At 40.2% G+C, this 25,278-nt stretch overlaps 1 protein-coding gene across 1 annotated transcript in view; it reads left to right on the top strand.

Moving 5' to 3' along the window:
- Positions 1-25,278, top strand: part of LOC124123236 (FMRFamide receptor-like) — a 211,069-nt gene that overhangs the window by 39,115 nt on the left and 146,676 nt on the right. Inside the window, exon 2 of the mRNA XM_048398843.1 lies at positions 13,069-13,147. Coding sequence (XP_048254800.1) covers positions 13,095-13,147 — 53 coding nt within the window. The 5' untranslated portion in view covers positions 13,069-13,094. The remainder of the gene's footprint in view (positions 1-13,068; positions 13,148-25,278) is intronic.

The raw sequence follows: 25,278 nt of genomic DNA, 5'->3' as shown, positions 1-25,278 counted from the left end.
ATGCACTCTTATTAATGGACCTATAAAAGAGATCTAGGTGTCAAAATGAACATCGTGGTAAGCTCCATTGGATCCAATCATGAAATATGCAAATTGACCTTTTTACAGGTCAGTAGGGGGGTCAAAGGTCACGTGACGACCCTTGAGCTAAAAATTCCGCCTTTTTTCTTATCCAAGCCCAGTTTAGTAAGAAAGACAACAACTATTTTCATAAAGTGAATATGTTTTATTAGATAAGATGCCAGGTAAGTTTTTAAACCATTTTTGAAGCAATATCTTGAGGTTAGGCTAGCCAACAGCACTGCAGATAATGTGCATTTTTAGCTCTCAGCCCAGATATGTCTCAAGTTACGATTTTCACCACCAGATGGCACTTCTCACAAATAACTGATCTTCTGTCTTATGATGAAGGATTGTTTTGTATAACAATGTAACAAGTATAATGTTCTTGAAACAAATAATGTAGATTCCTGTTTTTACAGCATCATTTCAAATAGTGGAGATGTAGTCATCAGTTCTGGTAAGTCCCTACACTATGATGTGTTGCCCTAAAATGAGAGTTAAGAAATTGACAAGCTGTAAGAGTCTAGTGAAAACGTGTAGGCCTATCCTCACCATGATTTGGATGATTTGTTGTTGTATCCATACGAAGACACCGATGTGGCGTGGCTGGAATTCGTTGGTATGTCATGATCCACTGCCAAGACAGGTCATAGGCTACATGGAGAACATAGAGCCGCCCCCGACAAATTTAGATGTTGCAAGGGAAACGATGGCAATCACAGAAGGTTGCATCAGAGTGCGGTGATAAGTATGCAGTGGTGACGTTCGACGTAGCCCTGCAGATACAGGCTCAGGAATCTCTCCTCTTTGGTTATGTCTTTGTGTGCTTTGGAGCTTTCGATATCTTCATGACATATTTTGCTTGCTTAGGCTACTTCTTGGAATCATCTGGAGGATGGTTCAAAATGTGGTTCTGATGTGCTAGCTTCTGGTTCCATGCGTGGCTTCATTCGCGGGAAACACTTCAACAGGAGTAAGCGTTTGCATTCCCTGTTTGCGACAGCGTTGCAAATCATTCACTTCAAGCAATTCCTGGAGTCCCATGGACACATATCTGATGAATGCATGGCATTGCTGAATGCCTTTTCTGAAGCACCGAGCCCTGGATCGTTGTCTGCTCTCATTGATTCCTCTGCCATTGTGGATTTGCTTGAGAGATATGCGCAATACTGCGACGAAACGAGAGCCGGACGTCATGGTCCTACTGCACAGTACTGGATGCTGTAAATTGATCTAGTTCACATGTACCTCCTCCTCGACCGGGCATGTAGAACTAATGACACAACTCTGTTCATCTTTGCACTGGGTGAGATGATACCCATGTTCTTCGCCACACATCGTCCAAACTATGCAAGATGGATATCACCTCAACCTCATGAACATGGAGCATACACATCCTGGTATTAGAGATGTGTTTGATGCTGGTACCCTATCCATCCGTCAAACCGGCAAGTGCGGTCGATTTAACCCTAGAGCAGACCATCAATAAAGATGCTGCTTCAAGGCATGGGGGTATTGCCGCATTTACGCAAAATGTAAATGCACGCAAGCGCTGGACAGTTACACGTTCATTTCGAGGTGCAGTGGTGAGTTGTCTGTTAGAAATGGCAGGATTAACAGCCCCAGAAGAAGTGTCAAGAGAATTGATGCCAGCCAGAATTGAGAAAGACAATTCTCATCTCTAAGACCTCATCAGAGAAATCGAAGGCACCCAGAACCCATTCATTCTTGGTGATGACAAACTGTATTGTCTCGCGACCGGAAAGGCTGCCTCTGACACTGTCAAGGATGATCTTCTGCAATTGCAAGAGAAAGGTTCAGAATGGCATCAGAAATTTGTCAATGAGTGCAAGGAAGACGCAGCCAGATTCGAGAAACCAATCAAACGCCAGAAGGTGAAGAATTTCGCTCAAGAGGCAGTAAAGATGAAATTCCCCGCCAAAGATCAAAAGATTAGGGAGGTCAGCTGCACCAGAGATTTGTTCGGAAAACTCGCGTATCTTGCTGTGACGCAGAAGATTGATTTGGGCACTATCTTGTTGCACCCTCTTACACCAGTTCCGTTCTCTCTCTGTCACATCACAGGGGATATGAATAAGACTGCAAAGAGTATGTTCATGGAAAAGCTTGAGGCACTGGGGACAGCTGCTAACAATGAGCCAGATTCAGTCGATGCCTATCTGGTTGATGCCATGTTCTTCATACGTACTCTTCCTCCCCTGCCATCTTCCTTCGGCGGTGTAGCCAGGTCAATCCTTCAGCTCATCTGTACCAATGCCAAAACCGTTCATCTCATCTGTGATACATATCCGGATGGACCATCAATCAAAATTCAGGAGCATGACAATCATGGTTGTTCGGTGATGCATTCTTACAAGATCACCGGTCCTCTACAGAAAAGACCAGCTGACTTCCAAAATGCCTTGAAATCTGCTGATTTCAAACGGGAATTGCTTTCCTTTTTGAAAGATGAGTGGCTCTGTTCAAGTTATGCAAGTATTCTGGAGGGCAACAAGCTGTATTATGCTTCCTCTTCACATCAAATGGTAAACAGGTAGAGAGGATAACAGTTAATGACCTCGGGTGTACCCATGAGGAGGCCGACACGAGGCTGGTGTTTCACACAAACTTCGTTGCTGCCTCTGAGGAGATGCCAGGAGTGGTGGTCCGCAGCATCGATACGGATGTATTCATTCTTCTGCTATACCACGCGAAATATATCAATGCGAAGTTGTGGATGAAGCACTGCCCAGCTTCCATGCCTTCACAGGCTGCGACGTCACTGCAGCATTCAGGTGGAAGGCGAATTCGAAACCATATGAAATTATGGTGAAGAATGAATGATTTGTTAAGGCATTATCCATGCTAGGAATGTCGGATACGATTGATGTGGATGTTGCGGCCACACTCCAGGAATACGTCTGCTGCATGTACGGGTTGAAGAATGCTCAAAGGACCAACGATGCAAGACTGCAACTTTTCCAAAAAATGTATGCACCCAAGAAGCAGTCAGACCTATTGGAGAAAATCAAGTCCTCTGATCCATGTTGCCTACCACCATGCAGAGCAGTTCTTGAAGAACTAAAGCGAACCAACCATGTGGCATTTATCTGGAAGAATGCATGCAGTGCAGAGCCAGTAGGATTTGGTTCCATCGGGCATGGTTGGAAAGTGGATGACAATAACAGGTTGGCTATGGTGTGGTTTGAGTGCCCGCAGGTGCCTCGAAACTTGTCGGTAGATGATTTGGACTTGAATGATGAAGATGAAGATGACGGTAGGCTGACCCCAAGCCTTTCTTAAGATGAAGAGGAGTGAGTGAGTTATTATTTAAAGTCACAGCGGCAATATTTCAGCCATATCGTGACTTGAACAAGGTATAGCTTATACAAAAAAACTGTCGTCAAAGGACAGTACAACAACTAGCAAGATATCACAGATTATAACTTTAAAACTAGTTTTAGAACAATAAAATGATTGGATTATGACCGACGACACATCATAAAAACAGGCGATTGATCACCAACAACTAAAGGTAGGCCACCATACCAGGGACCAAGGGGGCTTACAGTACTTTTGCTACCTGCATGGACCCCGGCAGGATTTACACCAACCCTTCAGTTATTGGTGAGTGTGGAGAATTTAGCCAAAATTAAAATAAACAATCATTCTACGATTAAAAACCTGGCATATATGAATTACTTTGAATGAAGTGGGCTTACGCACCCTCTCAGGGGGACAATAATTTTACGCTACTTCAACCCCCATCAAGGGTACAACCACTAACAATCTCAGTTCATAATTATATAGTACCAATTTATAAAATATATAACTTTCTACATCAAAATTTATTAAGCAATTCAATTTCTTTTAAAAAATCAATGATTAAATGAGAGTTTATGTTAAAAAGATCCTTGAGTGATGAAACTTTGAAATAGTTATCCCTTGTGATGGAAAAATCAATACAGTCAAGCAGGACATGCTTGACTGTGATCCTTTCATCACAAGGGATGCAGAAGGGAGGATCTTCACCTTTTAAAATATATTCCTGAGTGTAACGTGAATGGCCAATACGACATCGTCTTAAAATGACCTCTTCAAATCTGGACTGACAACCCAAGTAGGTATAACCGATATTTGCTTTTATTGCATGTAATTTATTTATACCTACTTGAGTGTCCCACTTCTTCTGCATTAGATCTCTGATGTAACATCTAATAACAGGTTTATAATCACTGTATGGTAGAAGAAGTGGTGTCACAGATTTGCTGAGTGCTGCTTTTGCAGCAGCATCGGCCATTGTATTACCAACAATTCCAACATGGCTCGGCAACCAACAAAAGACGATGTCGTATTGGGCAGTGGCGAGAACATTATACAATTCTAAAATATCAAGAAGCAGTGGATGATCTGAAGAACAATTATGTATGGCCTGAAGGCATGACAATGAATCAGAAAAGATTATGAACTGTTGAGATGTTTGGTTTTGAATGTATTCCAATGCTGGAAGAATAGCATTGGCCTCAGCCTTAAAAATAGAACTATTACCAGGAATTCGTGAAGACACTCTTTTAGATCCAATGACAGTGGCACTTGAAACTTTGCCACCGTCCTTTGAACCATCGGTAAAAATAGAGCGATGAGAATCATATTTTGACCTTAATTGGGCATATTCTTGTTGATATACCAATGGGTTTGTGTCAGATTTCTTTAGGGTAGTTAGTGTTAGGTCTACCTCTGGTTTAACTAGTTGCCAAGGAGGTGTAGACAGTAGCCGGGTAGGTGAGATAATAGAAAGATCAATATTAGCTGCTGTAATATGTGGCTGAATTCTGAACCCTAGTGGAGGAACAAGTGTTGGTTTTGATTGAAATAATGTGGCATACATGGGATTAAACACACACTCATATGCTGGATTCGAAGGATTTGAGTACAATTTAGTCACATATTGTAACGAAAGTTTGATTCGACGTTGTTTTAGAGATGGCTCATCGGCCTCTACATATAAGCTATCGACTGGTGATGTTCTAAAGGCACCAAGACAAAGTCTCAGGCCTTGATGATGTACTGAATCTAATAATTTTAAGTTGCTTTTACAGGCCCCACCATAAATGATGGAGCCATAATCGAGTTTGGAACGGATAAGAGAACGATATAAATGAAGGAGAGTTGTCTGATCCCCTCCCCATTTTGAATGAGAAACGACTTTCAACAAGTCAATTGCCTTCAGACATTTAGTCTTCAGATATTTGATATGTGGTAAAAATGTTAGATGATTATCGAATATAATACCCAAGAACTTGGCTTCCTTAACAACTTTAATAGGAAAACCAGCCAAAAATAGTTCAGGGTCTTTATGCGGCTTATATTTGCGGCAAAAATGGATACAGTTTGTTTTGACTTTGGAGAACTTAAACCCATTCTCTAGACACCATTTCTGTATTTTGTTGAGGCATAATTGTAGCTGTCTCTCAATAGTGTGCATATTTTTACCACGACAAGATATATTAAAATCATCTACGAAAAGTGATCCATCCACTGCATCATTTAAAACTTTTGAAAGACTATTGATTTTAATACTAAATAGAGTAACTGACAAAATACTTCCTTGTGGGACACCCTGCTCCTGATTATAATGGTCAGACAGGGTTGAACCCACTCGGACTTGAAATTGCCTGCCGGTTAAAAACTGTGATATAAAATGTGGTAAGCGGCCTCTCAGACCAAACTCGTGTAAATCTTTTAAAATGCCATGTTTCCAGGTAGTGTCGTAAGCTTTCTCAAGATCGAAAAATATTGACACTGCATGTTGTTTGTTAACAATAGCATTTTTCACAAACGATTCCAATCGTACTAAATGATCAATAGTACTACGATTTTTGCGGAAACCACATTGAATATTTGTTAGTAGGTTATTGGTTTCTAAGAACCAAACTAAACGATTATTTACCATTCGCTCCATGGTTTTACATACGCAGCTTGTTAAGGATATAGGACGGTAATTTGATGGATCTGTATGATCCCGACCAGGTTTTGGGATAGGGACTACAATGGCATTATGCCAAGAAGGAGGAAAATTCCCCGACGTCCATATTTGGTCAAATATATCTAAAAGTGTTTCTAGACATGATATAGGCAAATGTTTTAGGAGCTGATAGTGAATATTATCAGCACCAGCCGCTGTATCATGAGCTTGCCCTAGGGCTGTAAGTAGCTCATGGAAGGAAAATACTTCATTATAGTCCTCCCCATTATCAGAGTTAAAATTAACAGTTTTCTTTTCCTGTTGTTTCTGATATTTTATGAATTCAGGGACATAATTAGACGATGATGAATGTTTTGCCAATGTTTCACCAAGTTTATTGGCAATGTCTGATTTATCAGTTAATAACTGATCACCTTCCTTAAGATGGTGAACAGAAGACTTTGATCCTTTGCCTTTAATTTTTTGTATCATGTTCCAAACTTTGGATATAGGAGTACGTGAATTTATCCTGGAGACGTAGTTCCTCCAAGATTGGCGCTTATTTTGTTTATAAGCCCGCCTGGCTTTTGCATTTGTAATTTTTACTTGATCTAAATTATGAACTGTGGGATGTCGGCGGAAGAACTTTTCCGCTTTCTTCCTACACTTCCGTGCCTGTTTACATTCGTAGGTAAACCATGGTTTGCGAATATGAGGATTTGCAGAGGACTTAGGAATTGCCTCATCAGCTATTGCATGGAGCTGATCTGAAAACAATTGAATCGGATCTTCAACATTCTGAAAATGATGAGGGATTAATTTTGCAGTACACAATGTTTCATACAATGACCAATTGGCCTTTGTAAAATTCCACCTGGATGTGGAGATTTCAGGATTCGGGTTCACAGATTTAAGAATGGTGGGAAAGTGATCGCTTCCACAGAGGTCATCATGGACAAGCCATTCAAACTCGTTAAAGAGATTTGAATCTGTGAGAGACAGATCAAGTGCTGAGTATGTTCCAGTGGCAGGATGTAAATAGGTGTTCGAATCATCATTACATATACACAAATTATTATCAGAAATGAATTCCTCAAGTATTTTCCCTTTATTGTTTGTGGTAACACTTCCCCACAGGGGGTTGTGTCCATTCAGATCCCCCACAATGATACATGGCTTGGGGAGCTGATCATATAGATTTTGAAGATCAGATTGTCGAAGCAAAGTAGATGGAGGAATATACAAGGAACACAGAGTAAAGACAATGTTCAAAGTTAAACGAACAGCAACAGCTTGAAGATTTGAATTGAGAGCAACAGGGCTGTGAATCACGCCCTGTCTAACCAAGATAGACGACCCTCCAGTTGCTTTGTCACCTGGGGGGGAATATGAATGATGACAGTTATACTGCCTAATATCAAATTTATCTGTACTTTTAAGGTATGTCTCCTGTAGACATAAAGCAGACGGTTTGAGATCCTGTATCAATAATTGAAGGTCATTAAAATTATTCCTAAGTCCTCTACAATTCCATTGGAGTATAGTAGGTGAATGACTCATGGTGGTTCAATAGGCGACCTCTCACGTGAACGTGAGGGTTGAGAACTCCCATCAGTATGCTGTGAGGATGGAGTTACTTCCATATCCAGAGCACTGTAAGAGTTGTGGATAGGCACCTCTGAAAGGTCGAGATTCCTGGATGATTTATTTCTTTGTGACTTTTTCTTTTCATTTTTTTTCCGATGGACAGATTCAGTAGCAGGTCGTTCAAGTACTAAGTCAGGAGGAGTCTGACTCTCTGCCTGAGATGTTGTAGGTGGTGCTAATGTAGGAGCATTAGATTTGTCAAGCTCGATATCAGTTGTAGTTGCCACGGGTCGATCAGATTTGACCCAAGTCAATTCCGTCTGACACGAGACAGAAGAAGATTGAACTGGCTTATTGATAGCAGCAGAGTAGTTAAGGGTTGATTGATGTGGTGACTGAGATTGAAAGAGTTGTCTAGCCTCTCCAAAGGTGACGTTTTTTTCACATTTTATTTTCAGTATTTTTTATTCATTTTGCCATACAGGGCAGAGTTTAGAGGATGCCATATGTTTTCCATCACAGTTTACACATTTGAGTGTTTGCTGGCAATCAGTACTGTCATGGTTGTCACCACAACGTTGGCAAACAACGGAGCGAGTACATGATTTAGAGCCATGGCCAAAATGTTGACACCTAAAGCACCGGAGTGGATTGGGGACCTACACCTCCACTCCGATGTTGACGTAACCAGCTTTGATTGACTGAGGTAATGAAGATCTACAAAATGTGAATAGGTAGGTGTTAGTCTTTTCAATAGTTGAATCGTCCTTCTTTCTTGTGAAACGTTTCACAGAAGACACACCTTGATTTACCAATTCATCTGCTATTTCTTGTTCTGACATGTCGGACAAGGAACGAGTCCTGTCACGAACAATTCCTCTGCAAGAGTTGAGTGTACGGTGTTCAGTAACAACAACCTCAACATTGGCAAATGTACTTACTGATAATAGATTGAGGGATTGTTGTTTTCTGACACATTCAACAAGAAGGGAGCCAGAACGAAGTCGGGTCACATTTTTAACATCACCACAATAGCCATGGATTGCCTTAGAAATGGCAAAGGGATTAAGTTTGATAGGTTGATGATCTTTAGCTTCGATCACGAGGAATCGAGCCCAGGAATCAAAATTTGCAACAGCCTCATCAGATGAGCCTGATTCTAAATGTCGACGCTTTGAACCAGAATGATTGTGAGCCATGGTGAAATAAAAGTGTTTCATCATACCTGTTCCCCACCCACCATGGAGTGTCAACAAGGACAGTGTTGTAGCGCATCGGATTTCCAGCATGCAAACACCAGGGATACAGGGATGTTATACTCCAGCAAATATGACTTGAATAGCTATATTTATCTACCAGATGTAGTGCCAGGCAGGTTCAGTCCATGACAAGAAACTGGAGACATACAGAATACAGAGGTCAACATCACCAGATTGGCCCATGAGCCACCGCCTTCTGGCGTAAGACTCTAGGCAATTTATTCCATCAAAAATTGGTAATTCATACAAAGTATGCATGGCCAAGTCCAAAATATACATTATAATACAACACAGGAGTGCATATACAATATTACGCACAGGGCCTGGCATGACCAGCCGATTGATAAGACCGGGCCCATCTTACCACCCGTCTAGGCGAAGTAAGGGTCGAAGTAGTGTGTTGGGCAAAGGAACACAGTTCCAGGAACCAGTGCCCTCAACTACCAGACTCCCGTCCTCCGCCGACACAGGGACGCAACCCACGGCAAACAGGTTGCCCATTTTAGTCGCCTCATACGACAAGCAATGGGAGGCTGTGGAAATATTCTGCCCCGGTTCCACACGGGGGAAGAGCTATTCGCATTACCCAGCACTCACCACGAGGAGGTTGCTCTTCACGAGTGCCAAGATGAAGAGGAGTCTGATGACGAATAGTATCATTGAAGTCAACAGCATGATAACTGGACGTCACTGCGGTTTTATAGTGATGACTTATAATCTGGTAAATAAGTTTTAATACCGGAATATCAGATCCTCATAATGGTGGCATTAGAAATGGCAAATGGGTAATTTGGGTGTACCAAGATTAACCTGATCTATCGTTGTTCTTGATCCTTTATTTAGGGCAGAAGACCATATATTGTCTTTCAAGTTGCCCTGGTTATGTAGGCCATATTTGTTCATTGCCTGCATAAATTCATTACAAGTGGATGCAATTCTTTTGCATACTATCAGACCTTTGCACCCTTGTTGGACCCTTGACCCTTGAACCCAGGAAAAGATTACCAAAGGCCTACTTCGCAGTTTATCATATTATCATCCTGTATTCAAAATAACTTGGCTACAACATTTCCTCTGCATGTGTGGATTCGTATGGAAGTGCCATCTCGTGGTGAAAATCGTAACTTTTGAGACATATATGGGCTGAGAGCTAAAAATGCACATTATCTGCAGTGCTGTTGGCTAGCCTAACCTCAAGATATTGCTTCAAAAATGGTTTAAAAACTTACCTGGCATCTTATCTAATAAAACATATTCACTTTATGAAAATATTTGTTGTCTTTCCTACTAAACTGGGCTTGGATAAGAAAAAAGGCGGAATTATTAGCTCAAGGGTCGTCACGTGACCTTTGACCCCCTACTGACCTGTAAAAAGGTCAATTTGCATATTTCATGATTGGATCCAATGGAGCTTACCGCGATGTTCATTTTGACACCTAGATCTCTTTTATAGGTCCATTAATAAGAGTGCATTTCAATTTTGAAGTTGCCCTACCCCACTTTTTCGCCAGATAGTCCATACCGGCAAAATGAGAGAAAAGGGTTAATTCTGGCTAAATGCCCCGGCTGTGCCATTCAAGCAGTTCTGTTTTGGATACCCCATGGGATACCCCTTTCAGAAATACCAATGAAAGACTCTCTCATTTCATGCAGATAAATGACCCCTGGCTCCTGGACTATATCTTTATGCCCAAATATGTTTGTTACATTGTTTTTAAATATTACTCTGTATTTATGAATATATGGTCAACTTGGTCAATTTGGTCACCTTTTACATCGCATCGGCAGTACTATATTGCTGAAATAATGCAGATGCGACGTTAAAATTTAACTCACTCACAAGAATAGGTCTTCAGCAACCGATGCTAGTCGTAGCAGGTGACTATGGTTGTCGTGAGAGGCGACTAACGGGATCGGGTGGTCAGGCTCGCTGACTTGGTTGATGCATGTCATTGTAACCCAATTGTGTTGATCGATGGACATGATATAATGGGATTGTCTGGTCCAGACTCGATTATTTACAGACCGCTGTCCTTTTGATGGAATATTGCTGAGTGTGGCGTTAAGCACAACCAACAACATGCAATACAGTTATGAAAATAACATTGACGTCATCAAGCCAATATATAGCTACACTCTGAATCATAGTCAGATACGTGGTCTTGACGCCGAAACTGAAATATGATACCACTTCTCTCCATCGCTATGGCTTGCAATCTACCATTCAGGATTGTAAACTCGCTGTTTACTTACCCTGTGATCGCTGTTTATGAATAAGTTAGCGGTGGTAACTTGACTATATTTTTCAGTGAATGTGTGTACAATGTCGATCCTGTGTGTACAATGACGGATCGACTACAAGTCGCCCCTACGTGTGGGGGACAAGCACCTCAGTATTTACATTGTGCAAGGATGCTTCTTCTGATACAAGTCCAAGTAATTCAGCAACAAGCAGTTTGGTCTCTTGAAACAATACAGTTTTCACAGTGGTGTCATCTAGTCTGTATTAGGTTGGCAATATACTGAACCGCAAAAGAAACGTCACCATGGATAGATATATGGGAAACCTTATTTGTCCAAACACTGTAAACATACTTTGAGACATATTACAAAGATGAGAAGTAAAACACAACACTAATCTCTGAGAAAATGGCATAACAAGTGAGTATCTCGTGTGTCCGCCATGTGCATTGATGACTCGTGCAACGTCGATACATGGAACGGGTGAGGCGGTTGATGAAAGCCATAGGCACTTGAGCCCACACTCTGAGGACCGCCTGACGCAGTTCAGCTGCAGTTGTCTGCCTTGGTCGGACGTCATTCAGCCGTCTTTGAATCTCGTCCCACAGGGACTCAATGGGATTTAAATCGGCACTGAGGGCAGGCCACTGCATGGTTCTGATGCCACTCTGCTGGAGGAAGTCTCTTGTTGCTCTCGCAGTGTCGACACGGACAGCATCATGCTGAAACTCGTGGTTGCGGCGACGTGCCAAATGAGGTATGGCGTGAGGTCTCAAGACTTGATCAATGTACCGAGCTGCTTTGACACCTTTTCCTATCCCTGGACCGATGTTCTGGAAGACCACAGGGCCGACTCTCTGTGAAGACCAATTCTACCCCACACCATGATGCTCGGACAACCCCACGATTCTCTCTCAACAACAAAAGCATCCGAAGAGCGTGCCCCACGGCGTCGCCAGACTCTCTCTCTGCCATCTGCTGTCGAGATACAGTAACGGCTCTCGTCTGGGAAGAGGACTCTTCTCCACTGCTGGTGGCGTCATTGCTGGTGCTGTGTTGACCACTGAAGACGGTCCCGGCGAGGACCTGGTGTCAGAATGGGTCCTCGGTGTGGCCTGTGACAGTGGAGTGTCTGCTTCGTCAATCGTCGACGCACGGTGTCCGCACTAATGTGTCGCTGGTGTGTCCCCATGGTCTGTCGAGCAGTTTCCGCAGCAGTTACAAAGCGATCTTGAAGATGCTGTCGCACAATCTGATGATCCTGACGTCGGGTGGTGACCCTTGGTCTTCCACTACGTGGTCGGCCATCTGTAGTGTTGGTGGTCTGGTACCGTTGCTGGACCCTCTATATGTTACTACGTGGACTTGAAATGCATTGCCTACTTGCCGGGCGGTTTGTCCAGCTTGAAATCGTCAAAGGACTTGGTGTCGCTGATTTCTTGTCAATCTTGGCATGTTGTAGCAATTCAATAACGAACGAATATTATCCGATCTGGGTGGGGTTTTATAGGGCAAGAATAGGGGGAATGCATGTGCATTTCAATTTGCACGGAACACACGTGCATCGGGTTACCGATGCGTTTGGGCCATCGGTTTTTTCGTCATCTGTTTTTTTTTATCATCAAATTTCATTTCTTTCGGACAAGGTAATGTTAAATTTTAGAAACTTTGACAAAGATTACCCAGATATTTAAATGACAACTATTCATGCAATGTTACTTGGGGTGACGTTTCTTTTGCGGTTCAGTATATTTGTTAACACCAATGGAAACGGAGACCTAGACACGCATACATGCTCATATTACAGTTGCTATTCATAGACATTCTTGATCAGCGCCGCTAAAAAGCGGGTTTGTAAAGGGAGGACAAAATTAAAAGAATACCCATTCCAACAATAAACCCACCCTATTCTCTGCAATAGTTGTGTTTTTATTGAGACATTTCGTCTTTCAGGATAGTGTCTACTGTACAGAGTAGAAATGGAGGAAGACGAACGATATACACCAACTGGCCTTGAAAGAATGTTGCACAGGTACGTACAGACAAAATGGACCCGTGAAGATCCGGTTAAGAATAGGTCTTTCAGCAACCCATGCTTGTCATAAGAGGCGACTAACGGGATCGGTTGGTCAGGCTTGTTGACTTGCATGTCATCGTATCCCAGTTGTGTACATCGATGTTTATTGTGTCAATCACTGGATTGTCTGGTCGAGACACGATTATTTACAGACCGCTGTCATATAGATGGAACATTGACGAGGGCGGCATTAAACAACAAACATAACTAAAACGTATAAACTTCGAGATGTTTTGTTTATAAACTTATGAACAACAGTATCGCGGCCATGTGACCGACCTCTCATCCACTGGAAGCCACATATCATGTAAACGTTACTTTTGAAAAATATAACTAATTGTGGTACTAAGAAAATGGTTTTGCTGATTTCACTGATACTTCCATTGAGACAGGCAGTGTGCGTGTTTTGACTAAAATCCATTCCGTTTTCAAAGTATTTGCATAGTGATAATTATTAATCACTAGAATCCTTGCTTTAATTATTCAGCTAGTGGTGTATCCTTTTGTTATATGGACCTCTTTCTCTTCTCTCTCAAAACTCCCGTTCGCCCCGATTATGTTTCTAGGTTTGTCAGCACCCATACCCGTGCTCGCTGGTTTCACCAAAGCGGTAAACGTCTGAAACCTGCATCACTTCGGGCTTTCCTACCACATTAAGCTGACACGCCGTGATACTGGAAAACTGTTCACAGCGGCGTTGGACCCTACTCACCCACTCTTTCTAAATATGTTCTAGTTGTACTTAAATCGAGAAAGAAAACACAAACCATAATTATTGGATGGTATATGCAATAAAGGTCAGAAACGAAGGAATGCAATGTGTCATCATTTGTGTACGAATTTTCACTTTGCTTTACAAGACTAACCTTCTCAGATACGATGTTATCATATTGAAAATGTATTTCCTCTCACGCCAAGTCCGAGTCGTTATGGAATGGGGCCGACCATCATTCCACTTCATGAGCTATGGAAATCCGCCTCGTTAATTGTGTTTTGACCTCAATGCCATTTCTCGACTTGTGAATACCGAGTCCTCGGCATGATTGGCAGGTGTGATCGACCTGCTTTGTCGTGCAAGGCCACTCACAATCTCCTCAAGCTGGTGCTCACAGGCTGCTTAATTACTGTATGCCATTTCTGCTGATGGTTGTTAAGGCTCGACCGAAATAACCAAACCAATGCTTCATCTCAGTAAAACAGTGTTATTTTGTCTAACAATTGTCGTGATGATGTCTCTGTGTTTAGCAGTATTTATGGCGTGATAGATGCGTATGTATGTACCGGATATCCCTGCAGTGTAATGAACAATTCGAAAGGAGGGTGCTATTGATGTGAAGCACGTCAAGATGATCTGCAGGAAATCGACATTTCAAGCTGACGATATGCACATTGCGCAATTGACTCCATCTGGAAACATCATGATGCCCAAAACATAAATATGCATGTACGATGGTGTTCGTTGCTGTCAAATATGTCCTGGTAAATTGTAACTGTTAAGGATTATACAATCACCATATCACTCAGATTGCTCGGAAGCGCTTTTTTTATAAAATGCGAAACATTATTGTCAAGTAACGATATCGACAGCATGCTTCAGAAGAAGATCTCATTAAGATACTCTTTTGAAAACAAGAGATCACTAATAGGATCTGGGTTGTGTGAAACTTCATGTCTTCACTCTCATGATTCTATTACATTGGATAAAATGTCACAATGGTAGTTCAATAATCATTCAGAGTGGTCAGTGGCCTTGTTAAGGTAATCTGACAAAGAACTTATTACAGCACCCAGCAGCCGTTGGTTACTTACACTGTCATTATCACAAAGGTGTCATTTAATAATGACGTGTCAGGGGTCCGAGTATATAAAGCTTTAACATGTGCAGCCATTCTCGAAACACGTCATATGTAAAAATATAAGCAATATCAAATAGATGTGACCACATGACGAAATGGCGTTGCTTCTGGTGTACATTATCACTCCAAGGCTCACTAAGCAGCCTCTTGTATGAGGCTTTGATTCGCTATGCGATCAGAAACCGCTGATTTAAGCCCTCCTGGAGGATATATAAAAGCATGAATATGTGTGTGTGCCTGCGTGCTTGTGTAGAGAGGTGGGGTGATGTCCCCATGGCCAATCTATCATTTGAGGTTTACACAGATTCCTGTCCTTTTTTCTTACAATACATTTAAATGCATTCATCTTGTCTGGGAACCAATAGCTCTTATCAATGAGTGGCACATGGCACCTAGATTGCCTTGACTAACTGTACCCCTTAAACCTGAAGACAGTATTTGGACAACATTTGAACGGGGCTCAACATGCAGCCGCTACGCACACCGCTAGATGTAGCACACGAATCTGTCTTCATACTTTGATTAATAATACTTGACATTATGGTAAGATGCCTAGGTAGACATTTATTATCCCATAAGAAACCATCGACTGAGATCAGTGCAGGATTGAATAGAAGACCCGCGATATGAGGGATAGTAGTCTTTATTTTGCCATATTTCTCTCCAGGTAAAAATTATCCATTATTCGAAAAGTTTAAAGAGACCATATTAGCGATCGACAAAAGACCAGTCCAACCTGTCAATCACAACTGGCGCATGCCAATAAGAAGCCCGGGCGCGCTTTGAGGATTTGTCAGACCTACTTCCGGGGTCAAACGATGTCTGTGAAGCGATGTGCCTCCGGTTCGTGCTATTATCACTCGCGATATCCATCATAGATGCATAACTTCACCCAAACACATACGGGCTGGGAGAAAAATTTTGCGGAGACCTACTACTACTCGAAGGTGAGAATTTCCACGAATTTTCGCACTTTTTCACATATACATATTCAATACGAGCAAATGACAAGTAGCAAGTGAAGACTTTGCACAAGTTATAAACAAGGATAACGCTCGTAACTGCAAACTCGTTCCTTATTTAGGTTTTCTGTCGATATTGGGCCATGCATATTATTGAAATAGGACAGCCATGACAAACTGTAAACAAATACGACCGTGATCTGATTTCGGTCACTGCAGATCGAAATCGTACCATCCCTGACATTAAAGTGCACTCTGTTGGATATTTTGATCCTCTCTCCGAGATATTATTGATTTTGTCACTGATTTTTATATTTGTTTGAAAATCACAAAATTCCCAGTGGGCCTATCTAATGTTGAAAATTACTTGAGCAGTAATCATTTGTTAAGCATGGAAGTAACGAAAGAGCTTCAATTTAATTCAAGTAAGTTCTAATTAAACCATGCCTTGAGTATTTCAGTATTTTTTTATGAAGAGGCGGAACCCGGTAATGAACAACTTGATCCTTTATCTGTGAATGGATGCACCCCGTTCAAGTTAGAAAGAAAACCTAAATATGTGAGAAGAATAGTGAAATGCTTGAACATACGTTATTCACTGGTAGAGGAGGCTTATTAATATATATATACAACTATTATAAAAAACCATCGTAACAATTCATTTTAATTAATTTACTTGTAATAATAGAAAGAGTTTATTAAAGATGACATGTTCCTTTAAACGTAAACATGGTAAAGTAATGAGAAATTATAATCCAGTAATAAATAATTATTCAAATCAATCATTTAATTGATTCGATGTCAAAATCAGAATAATATGAATGATTCGTAGTACAATAACCATTTGGTACGAACTTAGCTTGTTGGCTTTTGCTACGTATAAGACATGTTTGTTTTAAATAGAATATACCTTTTTCTCTGATTTGTTAAATGAAATATATGTATTATGTTGTGATATGTCTTGTAGGCATTTGGTCTCTGATGCAATAAAACAATTACTGATTCTTAATCAGTAACAGTGATGTTGTCAACATGTAATTTAGAGATAAAAGCTTTGAGCTTATCATTGTACTTCATTTATATGTTTAGTCGTTAACAGTATGACGTTTTGGAATCATGACAATTCTTTTAAATAAAGAATAATAACTACATTTTAATTCTTGTTCTATCTCATTTCAATCAAAGTTAATTTAGCGGTTTCCTTTTACAGAAATATGGATCCGATAGTTTAGCCATACTCATTGCTTTATCTGGATCCTCTCAATATTTTCTCTTTTGTCACATACGTAAAGACTGACAGTTCATTAAGTACAATATCCTGGAAGTGTGACCAAAGATGTGTATGTACATTTAGGACTGCAAACAAAGTGCCCTTGGGACAAATTGGAAAGAAATGATTTGTTCAAAATTGGGATTTTAACTAATAATTTCCTTAAATTCTGAGTTATTATAGCATAGCATATACATGTTAAAACGTTTGAAGATGAACATTTTACTGACATTTGCAGCAGATCTGGGGATGAATATCAGCATCTGCGCAGGTGTAGATACATGACATGCCCATCACATACTCGAGATGTCCAGTTATGATTCAATTATTATATGAAAAAAAGAACTATATAGCAGAGAGGGAAAATGATTTACTGCTTTAATTTTACAAATATTCTTTTACTTTTCTTCATGAAATACACTTACTCTATTCCTTTCAGATTATGTTACGTTGTAAAGTGTTGAGGTGGGTGTCCTGTCTGAGGTTATAAATGATTCCATTGATGGGTCGCTATTCGTGGATTATTTTGGCATTTCGTGTGGTGGTGGAGGCGTGCACACTTCGAAAGACAATTGCGAATGTCTAAATGAGATAGGTAGATGGTCGTTGGAAAATGTTTTTTTAAGTTTTCGGAGTCAGAGGCAGATTGTGTACATTTTTGTGGGAAATAAAAACCTCATAAGGACCCTGATTTGGTTTTAGATGTCACTTTTATTAAAGTTGTAAAGGAGGCAAAGATCCTGGGTGTTGTTTTTGATCACCATTTGACCTTTTTGCCACACATGAAGTGTTTGAAGAATAAATGCCATGGTGGAGCCTGCAAAAACAACCTTAAACTTTTTGATACTATCCATCACCAAGGTCTGAGAATGTCTTGGATCTTTCCGAACTTCAATTGACAGACTGTACGTTGAGGCTGATGAGCCATCTTTTAAACAACGCCGAATTAAATTATCCTTATAGCATGTCTTTACTCTACGCTCTAATAATTGAATTCAGCATATGATCAGCCCCCTTTAAGAAAATCTCTATAATAAAAAATCACCGGTTCTATCACCCCCCACCCCACCCCAACCCACCCACTTGGAATGAGACTTCCGTCTGATATTTCTGCCGCCAAAATTAGTCTTGAAAATATAGCCCCCACGCGGCTTTTGTCTTCTCCACCTTGGCAGTTAGTAAAGCCAGAGGTAGATCTTACGTTAACTAAACTAAAGAAATCTGAAACAAATCAACGCGCCACTGTCATTGGATCCAGGACTATCTCCTCTAGGTTACCTGATAATAGTTCTATTTTCACAGCCGAGGCCGATGCAATTTTAACAGCTTTACGATATCAGTAAACAATCAAAATATAAGAAGTTTATCATATTTTCCGATTGTCTCTCTTGCCTGCAGGCTATCCATAACATATCATGTCAACATCCACTTTCAATCAAAATTATTGAATTATTTAATGAAATTGCTTCTGTCCATTACGACATCGTCTTTTGTTGGTTACCCAGCCATGTTGGAAACCATTGGAAACACAATGGCTGATGCTGATCCTATATTCGATTATTATAACTGTTTCGTCACGATATGGCTGAAATATTGCCGATGTGACGTTAAATTTCACTCACTCACTCACTCACTCACTCACTCACTCACTCACTCACTCACTCCTATATTCGAGATCTGATGCAAAAGAAGTAGGACACCCAAGTTGGTGTAAATAAATTACATGAAATAAAGCCAAATATTGGTTACACCTACTTGGGTTGTCAGTCCAGATTTGAAGAGGTCATAATAGGACGATGTCGTATTGGTCATTGCAGGTATACACATGAGCATTTATTGAAAGGTGAGGATCCTCCATTCCGTATCCATTGTGATGAGAGAATCAGTCAAGCATATCCTGCTTGAGTGTATTGGTTTTGTCATCACAAGTGATAAATATTTCAAATCATCATCTATTAAGGATCTTTTTAACAGTATCAATTCTCGTTTAATCATTGTTTTGTTTTTAAGGAAATAGAGTTGTTTGCAAAATGTTGATTGTGTCTTGTAAAATATAAATGTTTATATGATTGGTAGATTAAATGAGCAACTGAGAATGTTAGTGGCTGTATCCTCGAGGGGGGGTTAAAGTATTGTAAAATTATTGTCCGCCTGAGAGGGTACGTAAGTTCCATTTCTTTCAAGGTAAATTTAGAACTTCCGTGTTTTTAATCGTAGAATATGAGTCATTTTAAGATGACTCTGCCAATAATCGCCAACACTTGAAGGGATGACGTAAACCCTGCTGGGGTCCATGCAAATAGCAAAGGTACTGTAAGTCCACAAGGTCCCCAGTGTGGTGATCTCCCTTCAGTGGCTGGCGATCTATACCCCGATTTTATCGAGTATAAGTGCTATCCTTTTTTATGATTCCATACTAGTTTTAAAATCTTTTTCTGTGATAAGTCTAGTAATTTTACTGTCCTTCGTTGGCAGGTTTTTTTATATAAGTTTTATTGTATATATTATATTTAACCCTTGATAGTCACGATATGGCTGAAATATTGCCGATATGACTTAAAATTTCTACTCATTCATTCACTCACCTTTCAGATTATCGGTTTAATCTGTGCTGTAGATATAATACTTAGGCAACACAGGCCAATGGTGTTACTGTTGACAATCGACTGATAGATATCCACTTGCAACTTTCACATGTGCGTGTGTTCACGGTTTCCATAGAATTACGATGGAAACTAAAAAACAAAATTTAATTGCCCTGCCTACGGATGTAAATAAATTATTGACCGATCCGTGCCCTTTGTGGCATTATCAGCTCGAATATATACGCTTCTCACTCTCAGCAATGATGACTTTCAAATTGACCGATAAGATTTACATCGGACATACATCATTTTCACTCAACACAATATTTATCATTCTCCTCTTTAGTTATTTTTAACAAAGGGCTGGTACCTAAATATCCTAAGCCAAGTTCATCGCCAAGTTTAACCGACTGTGACGGGACAGTGATTAGCCAGTAATCGTCCCCCATAACAAAGCCTTTACAATAATTAGATGTTATTCATAACTCAAACAGGCAGATTGTTATTACAGTCTCACCCCAATTCATTCCAATATTGTTACATAATAAAATACATGTATGAGCAATTTTGTAACGTGAGACTCTTCTAAAAAAAATGTATTCACATATACTCAAAGAAAAAAATTAAGCACACCCTAATATATTTTATTATTGTTTTGTCCCAATATTTGTAACAGTCATGAAATATATTAATACGGGAAGAATTATGTTTTCTCGAGGTGATGTAATCAGTCATGCTTGACGAAAGATCACGTGCCATGCATGGTATGCCCGTGCAGCATGCTACCCTCGAGTATCTCTAAAAGCAGTATATCCAAACGTTAACATTGAATTCTTAAGCTCGGGTTTAAACAGTTATTCCATGACAATCAGTGACCATGGCACGAAGGCGATTATCAAACGCCACAGACTAGTAAATAATCGGCATGCGTAACGCATGAATGTGTTGTGATGCCATTGGTCGGAATTTGGGGTATCATCACACTGTCGTAAGCAGTTTAGTCGAGAAACCGGTGATGTACAGGACTGGTGATGTACAAGACCATCCCAGATCCGGAAAACCTCCTGTGACGACACATCGCGAAGATAGGGACCTTCGTCGTCTCATACGCCGAGAACCTTTTTAACAGTGTGTACGGCTGTGGTTGCCCAATCGTCGTATCAGCACCAGAACCGTCAAGAACCGGCTGAAAGCAGCAGGATTGAGGGCTAGACGAGTCATAAAGCGTCCCTCGTTGAGAGATCAGCAGAAAGCTGATCGTTTAGCATTGTGTACTGCGCGACGGAACTGGAATTGGTCAGACGAAAGTCGCTTTCTGCTCCACGTCACTGATGGAAGAACGAGAGTTTGGAGGCACTGGAACACGGCCTACACCGTAAGGAACATTAAACCGTCTGTTGCATACAGCGGGGGCTCGGTAAAGGTTTGGGGTGTACCTCTCATGATTGCAGGTTGGATTTGGTCACCATAAGGGGCAACTTAACAGGGGCTCAGTACATCCGGGACGTTTGGAGGCCAGTCTTCGTTCCTCATTTTGACAACCACCCTCTTGCTACTCGACCTCAGTTCTTGGATGACAATGCCATGTCTCATCCTTCGCAAGCTGTCGTGGATTACATGAGGGCCAATGCAATAACGACTCTACGCTGACCAGCAATGGCCCCAGATTTGAACCCCCTTGAACATGTTTAGGATATTCTGGGGCGTCGCATACATGCACGAGATCCTCCTGTACAAGATTTACGCCAACTGGAAGCAGTATTGCATCAGGAGTGGTTGTTGTTAACCCATAAACAGATCCAACGTCTGACTGGAGGCATGAGACGTAAGGTGCAATACGTCATCCGGGCACGTGGCGGTTATACCCGCTTCTGATCTCTTTCACGTGTCATGTCAAGTAGAGACTTTAAGGACCATTTTGAAATGAAACATCAAACGGAACTCGTTTACTTAATCCTGCAGCTCCATACTTTGTTTGGTATTGTCTAAGGTCAAAAACAGTACGTGTATTACCATGATGATTTTGTCGAAATGTTGTCGAAATTAGAACTGTATTCATTATTTAAGACATCATTATCAGTTGAACCGTATCTATTAAATGTATTATCAAAAGAAAAGCGACGTATGCTTCCCCTTTTTCGTATTGGAGAACTGGGAATTATGCATAACACAGGAAGGAGGGATGGCATAGATAAGATTGTTTTGTCAATTGTACACGTTAAGGGCAGTTGAAAATGAAATTCATTTCATTCTTGTTTGCCTTATTTATGAAATTATCCGCTCAAAATATTTCCCATATTTAGACTTCATTACTGGTAATAATCGTAAAGACACGCTGGTTAGATTGTTAAACTCTTCTGATGTAAACTGTCTTGAGAACTAAGCCAATGATGTTAAAGATGCTCTGTCTTCGTTCTTCTTACCTGTAAATATTATTTCATGCAGCACTTGAAGTATATATCTGTACGTGGGCCTGAGGCCTTGTTACCGAATAAACTGATTGATTGATTGATTGATGATGTTTTTGTCAGTACATTTCAATCACAGCTCAGCAATATCTTCTTTATTTGTTGTCAAATGTTTGTTCTATCCGATGACATTGACATCACCAAGCTCCTGTAGTCAGTCATCCCATGCCATGATTTTTGCCATTTGTCATGGTTCAGAAATAGGGTTGTGCTTAACTTTTTCTTAGTGTATACATAGCATATATAATATAAACAAGAGCTGACGAGCAACTGTATAAAACACGTTTTCTTATTTGTAAAATGCCATTGCAGGTGTTGGCGGTATGAGCACACATAATATTATCCGAGGTTATTTTCTGTACATCACACAGGTTGACAAAATTTGAGTTTAACTTGTGGCACTTGTTTAAGAGACTACAGCGCCCATCACTACACATAGGACAATCTTCAAAAACGTTAAGTCACTGAAAACACTTCTTGTCTTCCAAAGGCATGTGAAAATACCGTCCTAATACAATTTGGATCAGAGCGGTGCCACATCTGAATTTAACCAAAGCGCTTCTGTGGACTCGGGGCATCGGGCGGTTGACATACTCATCAACAGTACCCCTGCGCGATTGACCAACGGGTGTGAAATTGCATTTTTACATTAAATTTTATGTGAATTAAAAAACAAACATTTTACCTCTGTAACAATAAAACCTGAGCTAAAACAATTGTCTGGGGATAATAAAATGTTCCAAACCCAGATCTACTATTTCACAATTGGTGCAGAAGTTAAGATTTTTCTTTCTTCTGGTTGGCCAGAGATTACTCCCTAAATATATTTTTAGAGCGATACGATCCTTGTTTATATTACAAAGACATTTATGTGGTCGAACTTCACTTCCCTATTGGCGGACTACGAGTTGGGTCCCTTGTCATGTCACCGCTTACAGCTAAGTTTGGAGATACTCTTTAAAACTCAGGCACTCAACAAATCTGTGACACCACTTCTGATCCCGTACACCGATTATAAACCCGTGATTAGATCTTACATCAGAGATCTAATGCATAAGAAGTGGGACATCCAAGTAGGTATAAATAAATTACATGAAATCAAACCAATATCGGATACACCTACTTGGGTTGTCAGTCCAGATTTGAGGAGGTCATTATGCGACGATGCCGTATTGGCCATTGCCGTTACACCCATGAATATTTGTTGAAAGGTGAGGATCCTCCGTTCTGCATCCCTTGTGATGAAAGAAAAACTGTCAAGCATATCTTGCTTGACTGCGTTGATTTTTCTATCACAAGGGATAAATATTTCCAGGTCAAAACTATAGATTTCTTTTTAATACTATAAGTACTCATTTAGTTATTGGTTTTTTAAAAGAAATTGAATTGTATCATAAATTCTGTTAATATATTTTGTGTATAACAACTTTTTTTAATTTAGTAGAATGCATTTATATCTGAGATTGTTAGTGGCAGTATCCTCGAAGGGGGTTAAAGTACTGTAAAATTATTGTCCCCCTGAGAGGATATCGTAAGTCCGTGTCATTCACAGAATATTTACATTTACTACGCTTTTAAACGTAGAATTTCTGTCATTTTAATTGTGGCTAACATTATGTACAATCGCCAGCGACTGAAGGGATGATGTAAATCCTTCTAGGGTCCATGCAGGTAGCAAAGGTACTGTAAGTCCCCTTGGTCCCTAGTATGGTGATCTACCTTCAGTTGCTGGCGATCTATAGCCCGTTTTTATAATGTAATGTATATGTATAGTGCTATTGATTTTATGATTACATACTAGTTTTAAATTTATTGCTGTGATAAGTCTAGTTGTTTTACTGTCCCTCGTTGACAGGTTTTTACATACCTTTCAATATATGTATTATATTTAACTATTGATAGTCACGATATGGCTGAAATACTGCCGATGTGACTTAAATTTTTAACTCACTCACTCACTCAATTTCGAACTCAGATAAAAACTCACTGCACGATGCTGTACAGCATTAATAGACGGCATATTATTCATTCCCAATGAACAAGAACCATATTCTACAGCAGCCCACACTATCGTGCCATATAACATTGTAAATGTACGGTATTGCATGCCACCTAATATTTTATATTTAGAGACAGTAAACAAGACTGGTTGTTGTAAAAAATATATGATCTTTGACTTATTGCTATTTACAAATATTGTGTTGTTATTACAGAAGGCACCGAGATAGTCAAGCATAATGTTAAGATCTGTCTCCAATTCAGCCATTAAAACAATATCATCAGCATAGGCTAGTACATTGATGATGGCGACGCCTAAAGACAAGCTTTCTAATTTACACAACGTATCATTAATATACAAATAAGTGGGGACAACAGGCAGCCCTGTTTAAGTCCACCCTTAACATCAAACAGGAGGTGGATAAACCGTTGAAACGAACACAGCACTGAACGTTGTAAAAACAATAGACACTCTTCAGATATACTATGACTGTACAGAGATTGCTCATGCACACATTTCATCAAATTTCTCAATGTATATGTACATGGAGCAATAAGCTATAACTGATTAACGTATTTGTTGCTTGGGTATTGTCCTTTAATAGCGAATGTACTAATCATCCAGATTAAATAATCTAAGTCGATGTGCACATGCCGGATTATCCGTCAATTGTTGTCAATTTTATCATAAATTGCGTATCAGTTGTCAAGAGCTTCCTTGTAGTTAGTGTCCTTCGTTGTTAAATATATGATTGCATTTGTGATTCAATTACACTTCTATGTTACGCGCCAAAGAAAGCCAGGAAGCAAAATGCCTCTGAAAAAGAAGGGAAAAAACCCTTTCTTTTCATAGAGACCTCCCTGAATACGAACCTATACAACCATTTCATTCAAGAAAATATCGATCGAAGTATGGAAAGTTTGCCGGATACTATGCATGGTGAAAA

Source organism: Haliotis rufescens, unplaced genomic scaffold, assembly GCF_023055435.1.
Source record: "Haliotis rufescens isolate VD_foot unplaced genomic scaffold, xgHalRufe1.0.p SCAF_19, whole genome shotgun sequence".
Classification (NCBI taxonomy): domain Eukaryota; kingdom Metazoa; phylum Mollusca; class Gastropoda; order Lepetellida; family Haliotidae; genus Haliotis; species Haliotis rufescens.
This window is presented reverse-complemented; position numbering and strand designations above follow the sequence as displayed.